This window comes from Phacochoerus africanus, chromosome 2, assembly GCF_016906955.1.
Source record: "Phacochoerus africanus isolate WHEZ1 chromosome 2, ROS_Pafr_v1, whole genome shotgun sequence".
Taxonomy (NCBI): Eukaryota; Metazoa; Chordata; class Mammalia; order Artiodactyla; family Suidae; genus Phacochoerus; species Phacochoerus africanus.
In genome coordinates this window covers 98,276,483-98,293,280 of record NC_062545.1, presented here as the reverse complement: position 1 = coordinate 98,293,280, position 16,798 = coordinate 98,276,483, and the positions used below count along the sequence as shown (strand labels likewise).

The 16,798-nt window shown below is 40.9% G+C and overlaps 1 protein-coding gene across 2 annotated transcripts in view; it reads left to right on the top strand.

The window, feature by feature from the left end:
- LOXHD1 (lipoxygenase homology PLAT domains 1) overlaps positions 1–16,798 on the top strand; it is a 202,333-nt gene that overhangs the window by 74,703 nt on the left and 110,832 nt on the right. For both annotated transcript variants that reach the window (XM_047769423.1, XM_047769422.1), the window contains exons 9-13: positions 4,206–4,341; positions 4,850–5,010; positions 6,017–6,103; positions 6,515–6,650; positions 15,827–15,981. In XM_047769423.1, coding sequence (XP_047625379.1) covers positions 4,206–4,341; positions 4,850–5,010; positions 6,017–6,103; positions 6,515–6,650; positions 15,827–15,981 — 675 coding nt within the window. The remainder of the gene's footprint in view (positions 1–4,205; positions 4,342–4,849; positions 5,011–6,016; positions 6,104–6,514; positions 6,651–15,826; positions 15,982–16,798) is intronic.

Here is a 16,798-nt window from a genome sequence, read left to right as displayed (position 1 = left end):
TTAAATAAAAACACAAAAAACACAAAGAACTTCTGTTTTCAAAGTGGCTGTACTGTTTTGTATGCCCATGAACCATGTGTGAGAAACTTAGTTGTTCTACATCCTCATCATCTCTTGGTATTGTCAGTCTTTTAAATTTGTAGATGTTCTAATGGGTATGCAGTGGAATTCTTTTTCCATTTTCAACCTTTTCTTTTTTTATATAATGATTTTTATTTTTTTCCATTATAGCTGGTTTACAGTGTTCTGCCAGTTTTCTACTGTACAGCGTGGTGACACAGTTACACATACATCTACGTATTCTTTTATCTCACATTATCATGCTCCGTCATAAGTGACCAGACATAGTTCCCAGTGCTACACAGCAGGATCTCATTGTTAATCCATTCCAAAGGCAATAGTCTGCATCTATTAACCCCATCCATCCCACTCCCTCCCCCTCGCCCTTGGCAACCACAAGTCTGTTCTCCAAGGCCATGAGTTTCTTTTGGATGGAAAGGTTCATTTGTGCCATATATTAGATTCCAGGTATAAGTGATATCATATGGTATATGTCTTTCTCTTTCTGACTTACGTCACTCAGGATGAGTATCTCTAGTTGCATCCATGTTGCTGCAAATGGCATTATTTTGTTCTTTTTTATGGCTGAGCAATATTCCATTATGTATATATACCACATCTTCCTAATCCAGTCATCTGTCAATGGACATTTGGGTTGTTTCCATGTCTTGGCTATTGTGAATAGTGCTGCAAAGAACATGTGGGTGCATGTGTCTTTTTTAAGGGAAGTTTTGTCCAGATATATGCCCAAGAGTGGGACTGGTGGGTCATATGGGAGTTCTATGTATAGCTTTCTAAGGTACCTCCATACTGTTCTCCATAGTGGCTGTACCAGCTTACATTCCCACCAAGAGTGCAGGAGGGTTCCCTTTTCTCCAGACCCCATCCAGCATTTGTTATTTGTGGACTTATTAATGATGGCCATTCTGACAGGTGTGATGTGGTATCTCATGTTAGTTTTGATTTGCATTTCTCTAATAATCTGGGATGTTGAGCTTTTTTCCATGTACTTGTTGGCCATTTGTATATCTTCCTTGGAAAATGTCTATTCAGGTATTTTGCTCATTTTTCAGTTGGGTTGTTGGCTTTTTTGCTGTTGAGTTGTATAGGTTGCTTGCATAATTTAGAGATTAAGCTCTTGTCTGTTACATCATTTGAAACTATTTTCTCCCATTCTGTAAGTTGTCTTTTTGTTTTCTTTTTGGTTTCCTTTGCTGTGTAAAATCTTGTTGGTTTGATTAGGTCCCATTTCCCCCGCCGTGGCGCACTGCTCCTTAGCCCCTCAAGCTGTCTCCAACTGCCAACCCCAGCCCTCCCCCAGGACTGACCTCCTGAGCCTGAGTCTCAGCGCCCAGCCCCCGCCTGAGCACCTCAGGCTGTGGTATCCAGCCAGTGGTTCAGATGATCTGTGCAGCTCTCACTCTGCTTTGCTGTTCTCAGTCCAGCTGTTGCGCTTTTCTCTGCGACTCTGAGGTCCCTCCCACTTGGCTGATCTTTCTGTCAGTTAGGCAGCTTCCCCTGATGTGGGTTCCTTTTCTCCTTCACAGCTCCCTTTCAGGAATGCTAGTCCCGTCCTGATTCCTTTTCTCTCTCTCTCTTTTTTTCTTTCTTTCTACCCAGTTATGTCAAGGGTTTCTTGCCCTTTTCAGAGGTTTAAGTTCTTCTGCCAGCATTCAGGTGATGTTCTGTATGAGTCGTTTTACATGTAGATGTGTTTTTTTGATGTGTTTGTGGGGGAAGGTGAGCACGACTTCTTACTCTTCTGCCATCTTGCTCTGCTCCCACGTAGTGGAATTTAATTATAGTTTTAATATACATGCCTCTGATAGCTAGTTATGTTGATTAATTTTTTCATGTGCTTATGGATCATTTGTGTATCTTCTTTTGTGAGGTATCTTTTGCCCCTTTTAAATTTTTTGTCTTTTTATTATTGAATTATGTTATTTATATATTCTTGATATAGGTTCTATGTCAGATATATCTATATCTATGTATATATAATATATTATATAATATTTATTATACACACACACACAAAATCCCAATGCGTGGCTTGCCTTTTCATTTTCTTAACAATGTTTTTGAAGAGCAGAGGCTTTTAATATTGATGAAAGTCAATTTGTTCTTCTATGGTTTGTGCTTTTATGGTCCTTATTTATTATTCCATTTGAAATTACTTTGTTATTCATTATTTAAAGGGTAATTTTTAGTTCCAAATACATGTTGCTTTGTTACATATTTGTTATTTATTTCTAATTTAATATTTTAATCAGAAAACATTGAATAATGGCATTTAACAATTTTTTTAGATTTATTTTACAATGCATTTAAATTTTTGTATATGTTCCAAGAGTTGAATTTAAGATTTAGATTTTACTTATTAAATTCAGTTTGTTACTTTTGTTGTTTGAATCTTCTTTCTCCTTAATAGTATTTTGTCTGTTTGATCTATTAATTACTAAGAGAGATGTGTTGAAATTTCCTATATGAGTGGTAGATATTTAAATTTCTTACTGTAGGACTAACAATTTTTATGGCTTATGGTTTGAGGCTATCTTATGAGATATAGAATTACTATAACCTTCTGGTGAATTGAATCTTTACTACAATCCATTCTGACACTATCTATCTTTTAACTAATAAATTTAGTCCACTTATATTTATTATAATTATTGACACATCTGTTTGTCCTACTTTTTCTCTGTCTTTCTTTCTGATTGATTGGTTGTGGGGTTTTTTTCCTTGATAGTGATTTGGAAATTATTCTTTCTTTCTTTTTTTTTTTTTTTAGTGGTCACAATTGAAATGTTAGCATGCATACTTACTGTGACAAGGCCTAAATTTAATCACCATCTCTACTTCCTTCTTAGACAATTCAAGAACCTTAGAAATTTCTAATGTTAATAACCCTGCATTTAGGTTGCATGCTATCTTTGCCTAGTATTCTAGATCTATTTCAAATTACTTTTAAATCTAGACATTGTATATTGTTGTTTTGTACAGTCATTGCTTGTTCATATTTACCTACCTGTTTGCCAGTATGTTTGCTTGCCAATTCTTTTAGCATCTAAGACCTCTATTCTGGTGTCAGTTTTCTTCTTTCTTCTGAAGTATATGCATTAGATTAAATAAAGTCTGTCAGTAGAAAACCCTGTTTTTGTTAATTTGAAAAATTTTAAATTTCATTTTCATTCTTAGAAGAAATTTTAGAGATATAAAATTCTAAACTGAGTTATAATTCCCCCATGCCCTAATATCCTCTGGCTTCTATTAATCTAATTGCCATCATCTGTCCTTTCTCTTTTGATACTCTGAAGATCTCTGTCATTGGCATTCCGATGCTTCTCTTCAAAACTCTAGATGTGTCTATGTTAGGTAGTTATCAGTTCAGAATGTGAGTAGAGATGGGGAAGGTGTAGGAGAGAAGGTTGAATAAGGATCAAGCCCTGGAGAGCGTGGTTAGTTTTGTATTAAATTACAGATATTAATTACCTTTTATGCAATTGACCTTTATCCTACAAGGCAAATAAAAGGGATTAATTTAGTATTCTAGTTAATTTGGTTCAGACTGAGACTTTCAGTGTGCATAAAGAAATACTGTATTCAAGGAGTTCCTGTCGTGGGGCGGCAGAAATTAATCTGACTAGGAACCATGAGGTTGTGTGTTCGATTCTTGGCCTTGCTCAGTGGGTTAAGGATCTGGTGTTGCCATGAGCTGTGGTGTAGGTTGCAGATGCGGCTCACATCTGATGCTGATGTTGCTGTGGCTGTGGTGTAGGTTGGCAGCTGTAGCTCCAAGTGGACCTCTAGCCTGGGAACCTCCATATGCCATTGGGTGAGGCCCTAAAAAGCAAAAAAAAAAAAGCAAAAAAAAAAGAAGTGTTCAAAAAGGGGTGTGTGTAGAGAGAAGAATATCTGAGATTTGGACTATTCAATTGGAGAATGGATGGTACCTACTTGGAAAGATTTCTTAGAGGAGGTATTCTTGGCTAAGATTTAATGAGATTGACAATGGGAAGAAAAGCACCATTCCTTGAGTGTCCTAATGCAGACAATCCTAAATGTGGGGCTAAGAAGGTTCTTGAACATTGCAAGGAAGTCCCAACCAGGGGACTTGCTGCTGGAGATGTGATCTTCTCCCCTAGGTGGTGATTCTGTGCCCTTTCACTGGCATCCAGCAGACCTTCCCTTGCAGCAATTGGCTGGATGAGAAGAAGGCGGATGGGCTCATCGAGAGGCAGCTCTATGAGATGGTGTCTCTCAGGAAGAAGAGGCTGAAAAGTAGGTGGAGGTGTCCAGAATCAGCAAAGGCCAGGATGTCAAACCCCTGGGCACTCCTGCTTCTCAATGCTCCTCTGGAAAGGAAGGGAAGGGGTCCCCCAGAGAGCTCAGTTCTCCAAGGTACAGGCCATTCAGAGTGATACACCTGACACCAAAGCTGATACTCCAGTGGCCCCAAATTGATAAGCTACCATGATGGGCTAATTATTAAACTGAATGCTTGAACACAGTGCACTCTGAATGTACTGGCCATACTTCCTCTTATTTAAAACATACTAATAGACTCTTTTCATTAAAAGGATCATTAAGCCACACTCTTTCAAACAGCAAAGAATCCTTGACTTCCCAAATTTAGCAGTTTTTATATTGGGTTTCTGAGTGTGGGGCACACTTGTATACAACCTGCACTTTATTCCTAATCATCTTTGATTTGTTCCTCTTTCCCATTGGTAGTGTGAAAATCTCTTTACTTCTGAAATTTGTGGTACAACTTGACTTGTCTCTGCAGAATTCCCATGGTCCTTGTGGGTCTGGACGACGGACCTGAAGAAAGCTGGTACCAACTCTCTTATCTTCATCCAGATTTATGGGCAGAAGGGGCGGACAGATGAAATTCTCCTGAATCCCAACAACAAGTGGTTCAAACCTGGCATAATTGAGAAATTTAGGGTAGGAGGGAAGTGTGATGGGGTGGGAGGGAGGAAGGAGGAAGGGGTGTAAGAAACGTCTGTCATGGGATTCTGGTTTTATAAGTCAAGTGTGGATCAAGTTTGAGGACAAAAAGGCAAAACAGAGGCCCTGCAAGGGGTGCCATATTTAATCTACAGGCAATGTATTGATGGGGTGCAATTTAGATCTAGCCCTTCAACTGAGTCAAACAATCCAGAACCAAGTGTGGGGGAAGAAGCAAGCATGGAATGGCTTTGGACATCCTGGAGCCTGGTGACTTAGAGAAATCATTGTAGAACAGAGACCTGGAGCACGGCTAGTGTCAAACTGCCCAATCTGGACTGAATTAGAGAGTGAGGAGCAAATTTAAGGGAAAGTATATATTTTAGAACATTTCAAAAGAAATTCAGCTTCAAATTTTTGGTATGTATATAAGGAGAGCAAGGCTTGTTTTGCCAACAGAAGTGTTGCTCTGACCTTTAGATAAGAATAATTTGTAATTTGCAGCTCTCTTAGAGCACCCCCGTTGGTACTTCTATTATAACCTCAGTTCATTGCTCTTTCTGTATTTGTCTTCCCGGCTAGACTTTGAGCCCCTAGGGAAAGGGCATGACCGCAGTATTGATCTTTTTGTCTGTTTCAGTGCCCAGCAGAGTCCTGGGGCTGTGGACCTGTGCTAATTTGCAGGGCTGCCATATGGATTTTGCAACCGAAAGCTTATTGCTTGGAAGATTTTCTTTAGTCTGGATCCTACTGTGGGTCAGTTATTTTTGTTCAGTTTCATCAGCCCAGTCTGAACCTTAGCTCTATATGGCTGTCTTGCCCTATGTGCCACTGGTACAAGGGGCACAAGCAGATAGAGTATATAAGTGTGGTTTGAAGCAAACCCACCCTTGAAACTGAAGAAACAGCTCAAAGCAGGTGCCTTCCTGGCAGGGGGTCAGCTATGATGATAAACACATTTCACTGGGTTCTGCACACTCAACCTTGTTATTTCTCACCATAGATTGAACTCCCAGACCTCGGCAGGTTTTATAAGATTCGAGTATGGCATGATAAAAGGAGTCCTGGTTCTGGATGGCATTTAGAAAGGGTGAGATATAACACCTTGGGATTGAAAGGTGGTTGGGAGAGGAGCCACAATGGTCCCTTTCTAATGACCCTGTCATGTAAGTTGGCCTTTATCTGTTGTGATTGTGGGTGGACCTGAATTTGGACTTTGGACACATGGATATCCTGTTGGGGACAGGACTTCCAAAGTAGACTAAGAGGATGCTCGGCCTTTTAGGAGATTTGCATTGTGCCCCAGTCACCCAACTGCTAGGCAAGTGTGGGTCTCCAGGAGACCAGAGGGATAAATATTAATCTGATATTCAACTTTCCATAAGAGTCATCTCTAGTTGATGACCTTGGCCTCCTTGAGATGAACTAACAGAATGGGGACCCCAAGGTATGGATGAATATCTCCAGACACCCTCCAGCTCACCCCAGGACTTCATTGCAGATGACCCTGATGAACACTCTGACCAAGGACAAGTATAACTTCAACTGCAATCGCTGGCTCGATGCCAATGAGGATGACAATGAGATTGTTAGGGAAATGACCGCTGAGGGCCCGACAGTACGGAGGATAATGGGCAGTAAGTACTGACTGGGTCTCCATCTTGGGGGAAGTAGCGGAACTCCTACTTTGTATGTCAGTGGGGGTCTGGTACATGAGCTATAGCTTTGTCCACTATGCATCATCAGGCGCCCCTGAGTGAGGAGTGGGCTTAGAAGGTCCTAGCTTCAAGACCAGCTTGGAGGAGCCATCTTTGGGATGTGACGTTAAGCTCTATGATAATGAGTGTGGGTGAGAATGGGAAGATTTATGGGTCTTCAGGTTGGCTATGAGGGGATGCGAAGAATTCACACTGAAAAATATTTCTTCAGACACTCCCTGAAATTAAAGGAAATATCTTCTTCAAATTATGCATGACATGCTCCCCCCAAAGATGGGCTGGTGGATTCTTATAGCCACTATTACTATTTGAGGTAGGAGAGAGCTGAGCTTTTAATCTAGAGTCTAGCATCCACATTCAAAGAGGTAAAGGGAGATGATTTTGCCTTGATGTTATAACCACCCAAGTGTTGTCAAATACACAGCACATGCCCTACCCTTCTCCCTCAGCAAATATTACTGAATGATCACAGCATTCTTTCCCATTGAATCTGATTCCTTCTTAATCCATTCATCTATCAATGGACATTTAGGTTGTTTCTATGTCTTGGCTATTGTGAATTGCGCTGCAGTGAATATAGGGGTGCATGTATCTTTGAATTATAGTTTTATCTGGATATATATCCAGGAGTAGGATTGCTAGAAAGTGTGGCAGTTTTATTTTTAGTTTTCTGAGAGACCTCCGTACTGTTTTCCATAGTGATTGTACCAATTTATATTTTCACCAAAAGTGTAGGAGGGTTCCCTTTGCTCCACACCCTCTCCAACTATTTGCAGACTTATTAATGATGGCCATTCTGACAGGTGTGAGGTGGTACCTCAGTGTAGTTTTGATTTTCATTTCTCTAATAATTGCTAATGTTGAGCATTTTTTTTCATGTTCTTAGTGGCCATCTATCTTCTTTGGAGAAATGTCTATTTAGGTCTTCTGACATTTTTCAATAGGGTTTTTTTAAATTTTTGTATATTTTGGAGATTAATCCCTGTTGGTTGGATTTTTTGCCACTAATTTCCTTTTTGACTTGCTCATTGACCCATTGGTTTTTTAGTAGCATGTTGTTTAGTCTACATGTAGTCAGTTTTTTTCTCATTTATTTTCCTGTGATTGATTTCTAGTTTTATGCCATTGTGGTCAGAGAAGATGCTTGAAATAATTTCTATACTCTTAAATTTGTTGACATTAGTTTTGTACCCCAGTATGTGGTCAATCCTTGAGAATGTTCCATATAAACTTGAAAAGAATGTATATTCTGATTTTTTTTTTTGGATGTAATGTTCTGAAAATGAAGTCTAACTTTTCTATTGTGTCATTTAGGATCTCTCTTGCCTCATTGATTTTCTGTCTAGAGGATCTGTCCCTTGATGTGAGTGGGGTGTTAAAGTCTCCTACTATTATTGTATTCCCATCAGTTTCTCCTTTTCTATCTGCCAGTATTTGTCGTAAGAACACTAAGTTTAAAGTAAAAGAACCAGATCTCGGAGTTCCCGTCGTGGCGCAGTGGTTAACGAATCCGACTAGGAACCATGAGGTTGCGGGTTCCAGCCCTGCCCTTGCTCAGTGGGTTAAGGATCCGGCACTGCCGTGAGCTGTGGTGTAGGTTGCAGACGCGGCTCGGATCCCGCGTTGCTGTGGCTCTGGCGTAGGCCGGTGGCTACAGCTCCGATTCAACCCCTAGCCTGGGAACCTCCATATGCCGCGGGAGCGGCCCAAGAAATAGCAACAACAACAACAACAACAACAAGACAAAAGACAAAAAAAAAAAAAAAGAACCAGATCTCATATGCAGTCAGATTTGTTCTTCCCTATTATAAGACTGCACATGATCCCTGCACCACGTAGATGGGCAGACTGCCTGAACCACCCCTCCAGCCTGACCTACCAATCCACTCCTACCCTCACCCTATTTAAGGAACCAGATTGCCACCTTCAGAGAGCGAGCAAAGGCACTTTTACTTGTTTTTGACCCCTCCTGCTGTAGCATAAGTTCCAATAAAGCCTTGCCTGAATTTCTCATCTGACCTCTTAGCAATTTCTATTGATTAAAGAGTCCAAGAACTTGGGTCAGTGACAGAAGGACCATCTGAAAAAGGCAATAAAGGCAATTTAATGCCTTCTCGGGGTCCTTGGCTGTACTTTGGAGCCCATATCAACTCGCATTTCTTTCCTCCAGGAAATAAATTCTGACCCACGTAAATTTCTTTTGTTTTTGAAGCAAACCGATATCCTCACTCAACACTACAGGAACTCATATGTCCTTTTCTGGTCAGGATGCTTGTTTGTAACAGTATACAGAGCTGTTGGCAACATCTCACTTCCCCAGTTGGTACCAGGATATAGTGAATAATGCGCAGGACTTCCTGGAAATCCCTTAAATGGAGGGTCTTGGAATCACGTAAAATGAGTAAATACCAATTTAAAGCCAATTCTCTGGGTTTGAAATTATGGGCCAGTCAAATGAACAATTAATGCCATGTCTGAGAGCCAAGAGGCTTTCGAGGGTGACTGCACTGGCTAACGGTGATCAGGAGGCACAAACACTCACCATCCCACAATTTAGTTCCACCTTACCTTTCCCGCAGGAGCTATGTGAAATCGTAAACCAGTGAGATCAGCATTCTCCACTGCATAAGCAGCAGAAGTTACTGCATACCACTGATGAGTGGTCAAGGGACCACTGGACTCAAGTGTTGAAAATTTTAGCTTCTTGCTGATCAGGCTGAGCTATAATTTTAAAATTAAAGTACAAGAGGCTCTCATCCTCACCCGTTGTTTAAAGTCTTTCACTGCTGATGGCTAACATTATAATTATTTTTAACTCCCCACAGGCTTCTTTCCGGGAAAGAGCCTGGCTTCTCCATGGCAGGTGGGCTGGGAGGAACCTCTAGAGAGGATCAAGACCCCTGACAGTGTCCAGACAAATAGAACCTTTGAGAAACTCAGCAAAGGGGACAGGAGATCCTGTAGAGGGATTTCAAAATTCCCTCATTGGCTTGCTTCTGAAAATGGCCTAAGAGTTACAGCCAGAAAACCAAAACTAATCTTAATCAAAATGCAGAATGAAGTGAGGCTGGTGTTCTCCCTTCCCTTTTGTGCTTCCCTCTCTCAGTACTCACTCCAGTTAATGCTATTTGTTCCTCTTACTTTTTTATTTATTTATTTTTTTGGTCTTTTTTTAGGGCCGTACCTGCAGGAACCTGGAAGTTCCCAGGCTAGGTCAAATTGGAGCTGTAGCTGCCGGCCTATGCCAGAGCCATAGCAACACCAGATTCGAGCCACATCTGTGACCTACGCTATATCACAGCTCATGGCAGCACCGGATCCTTAACTTGCTGAGAGAGGCCAGGGATCTGCAACATCATGGTTTCTAGCTGGATTTGTTTCCACTGCGCCACAGTGGGAACTCCAGTAGTGTCCATTTTTATTTTATTTTATTTGTCTTTTTTTTTTTTTTTGCCTTTTCTAGGGCTGCTTCCGTAGTATATGGAGGTTCTCAGGCTAGGGGTATAATCAGAGCTGTAGCTGCCGGCCTACACCACAGCCACAGCAACAGCAACACCAGATCTGAGCCATGTCTATGACCTACACCACAGCTCACAGCAACGCCAGATCCTCAACCCGCTGAGCGAGGCCAGGGATTGAACCTGCAACCTCATGGTTCCTAGTTGGGTTCATTAACCACTGAGCCACGACAGGAATTCCAGTGTCCATTTTTAAAAACAGCTTTATTGAGGTGTAATTCATGTTCCATACAATTCATCTATTTAAAGTATTTTGTGGCTTTTAGTATATTGATAGAATCATGCATTCTTGACCACTATCAAATTCCAGAACATTTTCATTGCCCGCAAAAGAAACCCCATATCCATTAGCAATCACACCCGTTCCCCCCACCTCACTCCTCATCTCTGTATTACACATCTGTAAACTAATAATCTATCTTTTGTCTCTATAGATTTGCCTGTTCTGGAATTTCATATAAATGGAATCATTTAATACATGGCTTTTTGTGTCTATTTCTTTCACTTAGCATAAATTTTTAAGATCTATTTGTCTAGGAGCATGTATCAGTACTTCATGTCTTTTAATTGCTGAATGATGTTTTATTGTATGGATATTCCACATTCATCTGTTGATGGACTTTTGGGTTGTTTCCCCTTTTGGCTATCATGAATAGTGCAACTATGAACATTCACGTACAAGTTTTTGTGTGGACATGTGTTTTCAGTTCTCTTGGACATATACCTATATGTTGAATTGCTGGTTCTATGGTAATTCTGTCTAACTTTTTGAGAAGCTATCATCCTGTGTTTTAAAACAGCTGCATCATTTTTGTATTTCCATCAAGCAATGTATGAGAGTGATTTCTCTCTATCCTTGCCAACACTTGTTATTTGTCTTTATAATGCTATTTCAGTAGTGTTTTGGCTATTCTGGGTCCCTTGGAATTCCATATGTATTTTAGAGTCAGCTTGTCAGTTTCTACAAAGAAGTCAGGTAGGTTTGTGATAGAGATCGCATTTTGTCTGTAGATCAGTTTGGGGAGTACTGCCCTCTTAACAATGTTAAGTCTTCCAATCCACAAACATGGGGTGCTTTTCCATTTATCTAAGTCATCTTTAATTTCTTTCAATGGTTTTTAATTTCCAGAGCATAAGTTTTTCACTTCTTTCTTTCATTTTTTTCACTTACAATGTTATATTTAGTTTCAGGTATACAACATAATGAGCTGATTGATATTTGTATATATGGCAAAATGATCAGCACAATAAGTCTCATTAACATCCATCATCAAACGTAGTTACATACTTTTCTTCTGGTGATGAGGACTTTTAAGATCAACTCTCAGCAGTTTTCAAATATGCAGTATGGTATTATTAACTGTAGTTGCCATGCTTTACATTACATCCCCATGACTTATTAATTGGTTTTCACTTTTTTTCTTAAGTTCATTCATAAGTATTTTATTCTTCTTATGTTATTTTGAATGGAAATGTTTTCTTAATTTTATTTTCAGATTATTCATTGTGAGAGAATAGAAATCAGTTGATTTTGTTGTATTGATGTTTTACTCTACAACTTTGATGAACTCATTTATTGGTTCTAATAGCTTTTGGTGAATTCCTGGTGATTTTCTATATATAAGATCATGTCATCTGTGAATAGAGATAGTTTTACATCTTTCCCATCTGGATACCTAATTGCTTTCTCTAAAACCTCCAAGACCATGTTGGATAGAAGTGGTGGGAACAGAGATCCTTGTCATGTTCCTGATCTTAGAGGAAAACCATCCAGTCTTTCACCATTAAGTATGGTGTCAGCCATGGGTGTTTCATAGATGACTTTTATGGGTTGAGGAAATTCCCCTTTGTTGATTTTTTTTATCATGAAAGATGTTAGATCATGTCAGATGCTTTTGCTGAGCTTATTGGGACAATCAAGTGATTTTGGGGTGTTTTTTTTTTGATAAATTACATTATTTGATTTTCATGTGTTTAACTTGTATCCCTGGCTGGATTTCATTTGCTAGTATTTTGTTGAACATTTTTACATCTGTATTCATAAGATATATGGGTATGCAGTTTTCTTTTCTTGTGGTATCTTTGTCTGGTCTGGGAGCAGGGAGATGCCAGTCTCACAAAGTGAATTAGGAAATGTTCCTTTCTATTTTATTTGAGAAAAATTGGTATTACTTCTTCTTTAGATGTTTGGTAGAATTCAGTAATGAAGCCATCTAGGCCTGAGTTTTTTTTCACGGGTGATTTTCTGATTACTGATTCAATTATAGAGCTATTCAGACTGTCTGTTTCTTCTTGAGCCAGTCTTGGTAGCCAGCATTTTACTCTCAACCTATTTGTGCCTTTAAATCAAAACTATTTGAATCAAAAATGTGCCTCTTCCAATAATCAGACAGATCCACTTATCTATTCTTCCAACTTCTATAAATTTAAAGAGTATGCCTTTTTTTGCAAATATTTATTCTCATCATTTTTTTATTATAGTTGGCTTACAATGTTGTGCAAATTTCTGCTGCACAGCAAAGTGACCCATGACTTTGTTTTGATGTTTGCTGACAACTTTCCAGCTAATCAGTCCCTCCTGATTTCTGCCTCATATCTGGGCAACTTGGTAAGAAAGCCTGGATGTTCTCTTCCTTGGCACTGGTATAAAGTTGAAGCCACATAAGGACCCATACAAAGAAACTCTCATCCCTGGCTACCATAAAATCCCAAGCCAGTCAACCTTTTCTGCTGTCTCAAGCCATTTTTAGATATGTTTGAAGGTCAATCATGTTCTCCCTAGAACTCCTCATTATGTGAATAACCATCTTATATTCACTCTTAGTACATGTGTGGCATCATCAGCCTTGATACCTGAGCAAATCTGAAGTAGGGGGACTCATTCTTTCTCTGCAGGATTACCATTATATTTTGCCTTTTGATTGAAATATGTAGTCCATTCACATTTAATATAATTATTAATAAAGCAGGATTTATGCCTGCCATTTTGCTATTTGTTTTTTTCTATTTGTCTTAGTCACTTTTTGCTTTTCCTTTTTTCTTCCTTCTTTTGTGTTAAATAGATATTTTCTAGAATACCATTTTAGTTCCCTTGTTTCATATATATTTAATTTTTGAGTTATTTTCTTAGTGGTTACCCAGGGAATTGCAATTAGCATCTTAGTTTATAACACTCTAGTTCAGATTAATGCCAACTTAATTTCAATAATATGCAAAAATTCTGCTCCAATGTAGATTTGTTTCTTTTCTCCTTCTTTGGGCTATATTGTCATGTAAATTACTTCTTTGTACATTATAAACCCACCAATGCAGTTTTATATTTAGTGCTTTATGCAGTTGTCTTTTATATAAGATATGAGATGAAAAGAGTTTCAAACTCACACTATCTATATATTATTATAATCTATATATTATACTCACCCTATCTATATATTTATGTATGTTCAGGTGCTCTTTATTTCTTTGGATGAATTCAAGTTGCTACCTAATGTCTAATGTGAAAGACTCCCTTTAATATTTCTTATAGAGCAGGTCTGCTAGTGATGAGTTCTTTTAGTTTTGTTCATCTGGGAATGCCTTAACATCCCCTTTATTTTTTTTAATGATTTTTATTTTTTCCATTATAGTTGGTTTACAGTGTTCTGTCAAAATAGAGTTTTTAGAGCAGTTTTAGGTTCAGAGTTAAGTACCTCTGCTTTACTGGCTGCTGCTTCTCATCTGAGTTAGCTTCTCCTGGGCTTAACTTCTAATGTTAGTGTTCCTCTACAGTCCTTGTCTGCATCCTCTCCATAGGGGATCTCACCCTGGCCCTGTGACTCAGTGTAATCTATATGCCTCTGATGGACAAAGTCATGTCAGCAGTCCTGGTCCTCCAGACAAATATTCAGTTGCCATCTTTATGATCATCTAACAGACATCTTGAATTTATAATGAACAAACAGAATCACTGATTTTTATATCCAAACCCATCCTTCTCCCCAGGTATCCCTATTTCTTATTGGAAACACCATTCACCTAGTTGCTCAAGTCAAAAACCCAGTCATTCCTGATGCCTCTCTTTCCCTCCAATCCACCACCAGATCCTGTGTTTCTACCTCAAAAATATATCTCTAATCTACCAACTTCTCTCCATCTCCACTGCACCCCCAGTCCTAGGCTCCCTCCTCTCTTTTCTAGACTACTATAACTATTCCACTAACTGGCCTCTCTGAATCAGTCCTTCTTCCCCTATAATCAGCTCTCCACATGGCAGCCAGATGCTCTGTAAAACATAGATCAGATCAAGTTACTACCTTGCTTAAAGCCTTATAATGGCTTCCTGTTGCATTAACAACAAAAAAACAAAAAACAAAGGAAGCCACATGTCTTACCTTGAACTGTCATGCCCCACAGGTCTGGCCACACCCCCCATTCCTGCAATATTGCCCTATTCTCTCTGGTCTTGGAACGTACACAGCACATCCTCACCTTAGGGCTTCACACTTACCAGCACCCTCTTCTCTCAGAGGACCTGTGGCTGGCTCCTAACCCTAACATTTTAGTCCAAACCTTGCCTCCTTGCAGCAAGATTTTCTACATCTTTAAATCTCCTTTACCCCCTCACCCCTTTCCACTTCCATCACTCTCTGTGGCATCACTCCTTTTTATTGTCTTTGTTACAGATATAGTTCAGAAATGTTCTTGTTCATAACTTAGGGTCTTACTGTCCATCCCTCCTCTCCATTCTTCCATTCTCAATTCTAATGTAAGCTCCCTGGAGCAGGAGTTTGTCCATCTTGCTCACTGCTGAATCCCTGCACCTATAATATTGCCTACCACCTACTAATCTTCAGTAAACAGACATGGGGCAAATGAGTGAATTAATTTCACTTTTACGCTTGTTTTAAGTGATAGGTAAGACTGTGGTGTAGAGGGTGCAGGTCAGCCTTCTCCATGGCACATTTTCAACTTAGGAGGAAGCTGCCGCCCTTCCCACAGCAGCTGCACTTTGTAACTTTCTGCTTCTCTTCTTGGCATGTCCTTAGCACTGGGAGGTTCTGGAGAGGGAAGGGGAGGTTCAGTTCTGGTTGGAGGAAAAGCTATCCTACTCTCCTTGGGGAGATAGGACACATATGATTGGAGAGCAACCTAAGGCAAAAAAGAAAAAAAAAATCTGCTGGGTTGAATGGAGTCAAATGCCAAAATGTTTGAATGAGACTCAGGGTTCCCAAACACTGCCAACTCCACCAGAGTCTCCTGGGGAAGCTTGCAAACAATGCAGTTGTTGGGGATCCTGCTCTGGGAACTAAGATTTGGGAGCTCTGAGGTGTGGCTCAGGAAACTGAACTCTTATATAAAAGTTTCCCAGGGGATTCTGATGATTAGCCAGGATCAGGAAGGTCTGGTCTGTCTGGGACAAGGGATGTGCCGATAGGTGGCCCTTGACTGGTGTGAGGCAGCTGGGGAAGGGGCTGGGTCAGTCCAGTTGGGACCTGGGTGGAGAAGAGGAGGCGGCTTCTCCCACTGGTGGGGAGCAGCAGGCCCATTGTTGGTATCAGGGGGCTGCCCACCAGTGGTGTCCCTTTCTGTGCTTGCCAGTGGCCCGGTACCGCGTGACTGTGTGCACAGGGGAACTCGAAGGTGCAGGAACCGATGCCAACGTCTATCTCTGCCTTTTTGGTGATGCGGGGGACACGGGGGAGCGGCTGCTCTACAACTGCAGGAATAACACCGACCTGTTTGAGAAGGGCAATGTAAGTTGAGCAGTGTGCCTCCCCCACCCCTACCCCACCCATGTCCATGACCTTGTCTTCCCTGCTCAAAGTACAGCTGACCCGTACTAGGGCCTTGGCCATCAGAGAGGTGGGCTCTGGGTGAGGGGACAGGGAACTGACATGCATGACACCCACCAGGTTCTTAGGATGGGGAGCTGGAGAGTCACCCTAGAGGGGTCATGGTCCCCTCCCCACCCCTGAACTTTGAGAAGAGGGCAGAGCAGGAGGACATGTAGGGTAGACAGGCAGGGAAGGAAGCCAGATGCCTTACATGTGACCTGGAGGTCCTAGGCCGGCAGAAAGCTGGGACACCTGAGGCCCAGCTTGGGCACGTTGCCTTCTCCACTAGGAAGGACCCCTGGGGGTACCTCATTCATTTCCATTTTGAAAAAGAAACCAGGAGAGACACTAAAGGCATTCCCTCTGTGGCGCAATGGGATTGGCGGCGTCTCTGGAGCACAAGGACATAGGTTCCATCCCCAGCCTGGCACGGTGTGTTAAAGGATCCAGCGCTGCCACCACTGCGATGTAGGTTGCAACTGCAGCTCAGATCTGATCCCTGGCGTGGGAGCTTCATATGCTGTGGGGTGGCCAAAAAAAGAAAGACACTAAACATGGAAGTGGGGGAGCTGGGCTCTGCTCCTAGCCTCATTACACATGTGCCTTTGTCTTCCCCAACCATCAAATGGGTTTACTGGGGAGGCTGTGCAAAACAATGGGGAAAGGGTCAGGCAGATGGGCCAGGCACTCCATTCCTTGAGCCTCAGTTTCCTTATGTCTAAAATGGGGGAAAGGA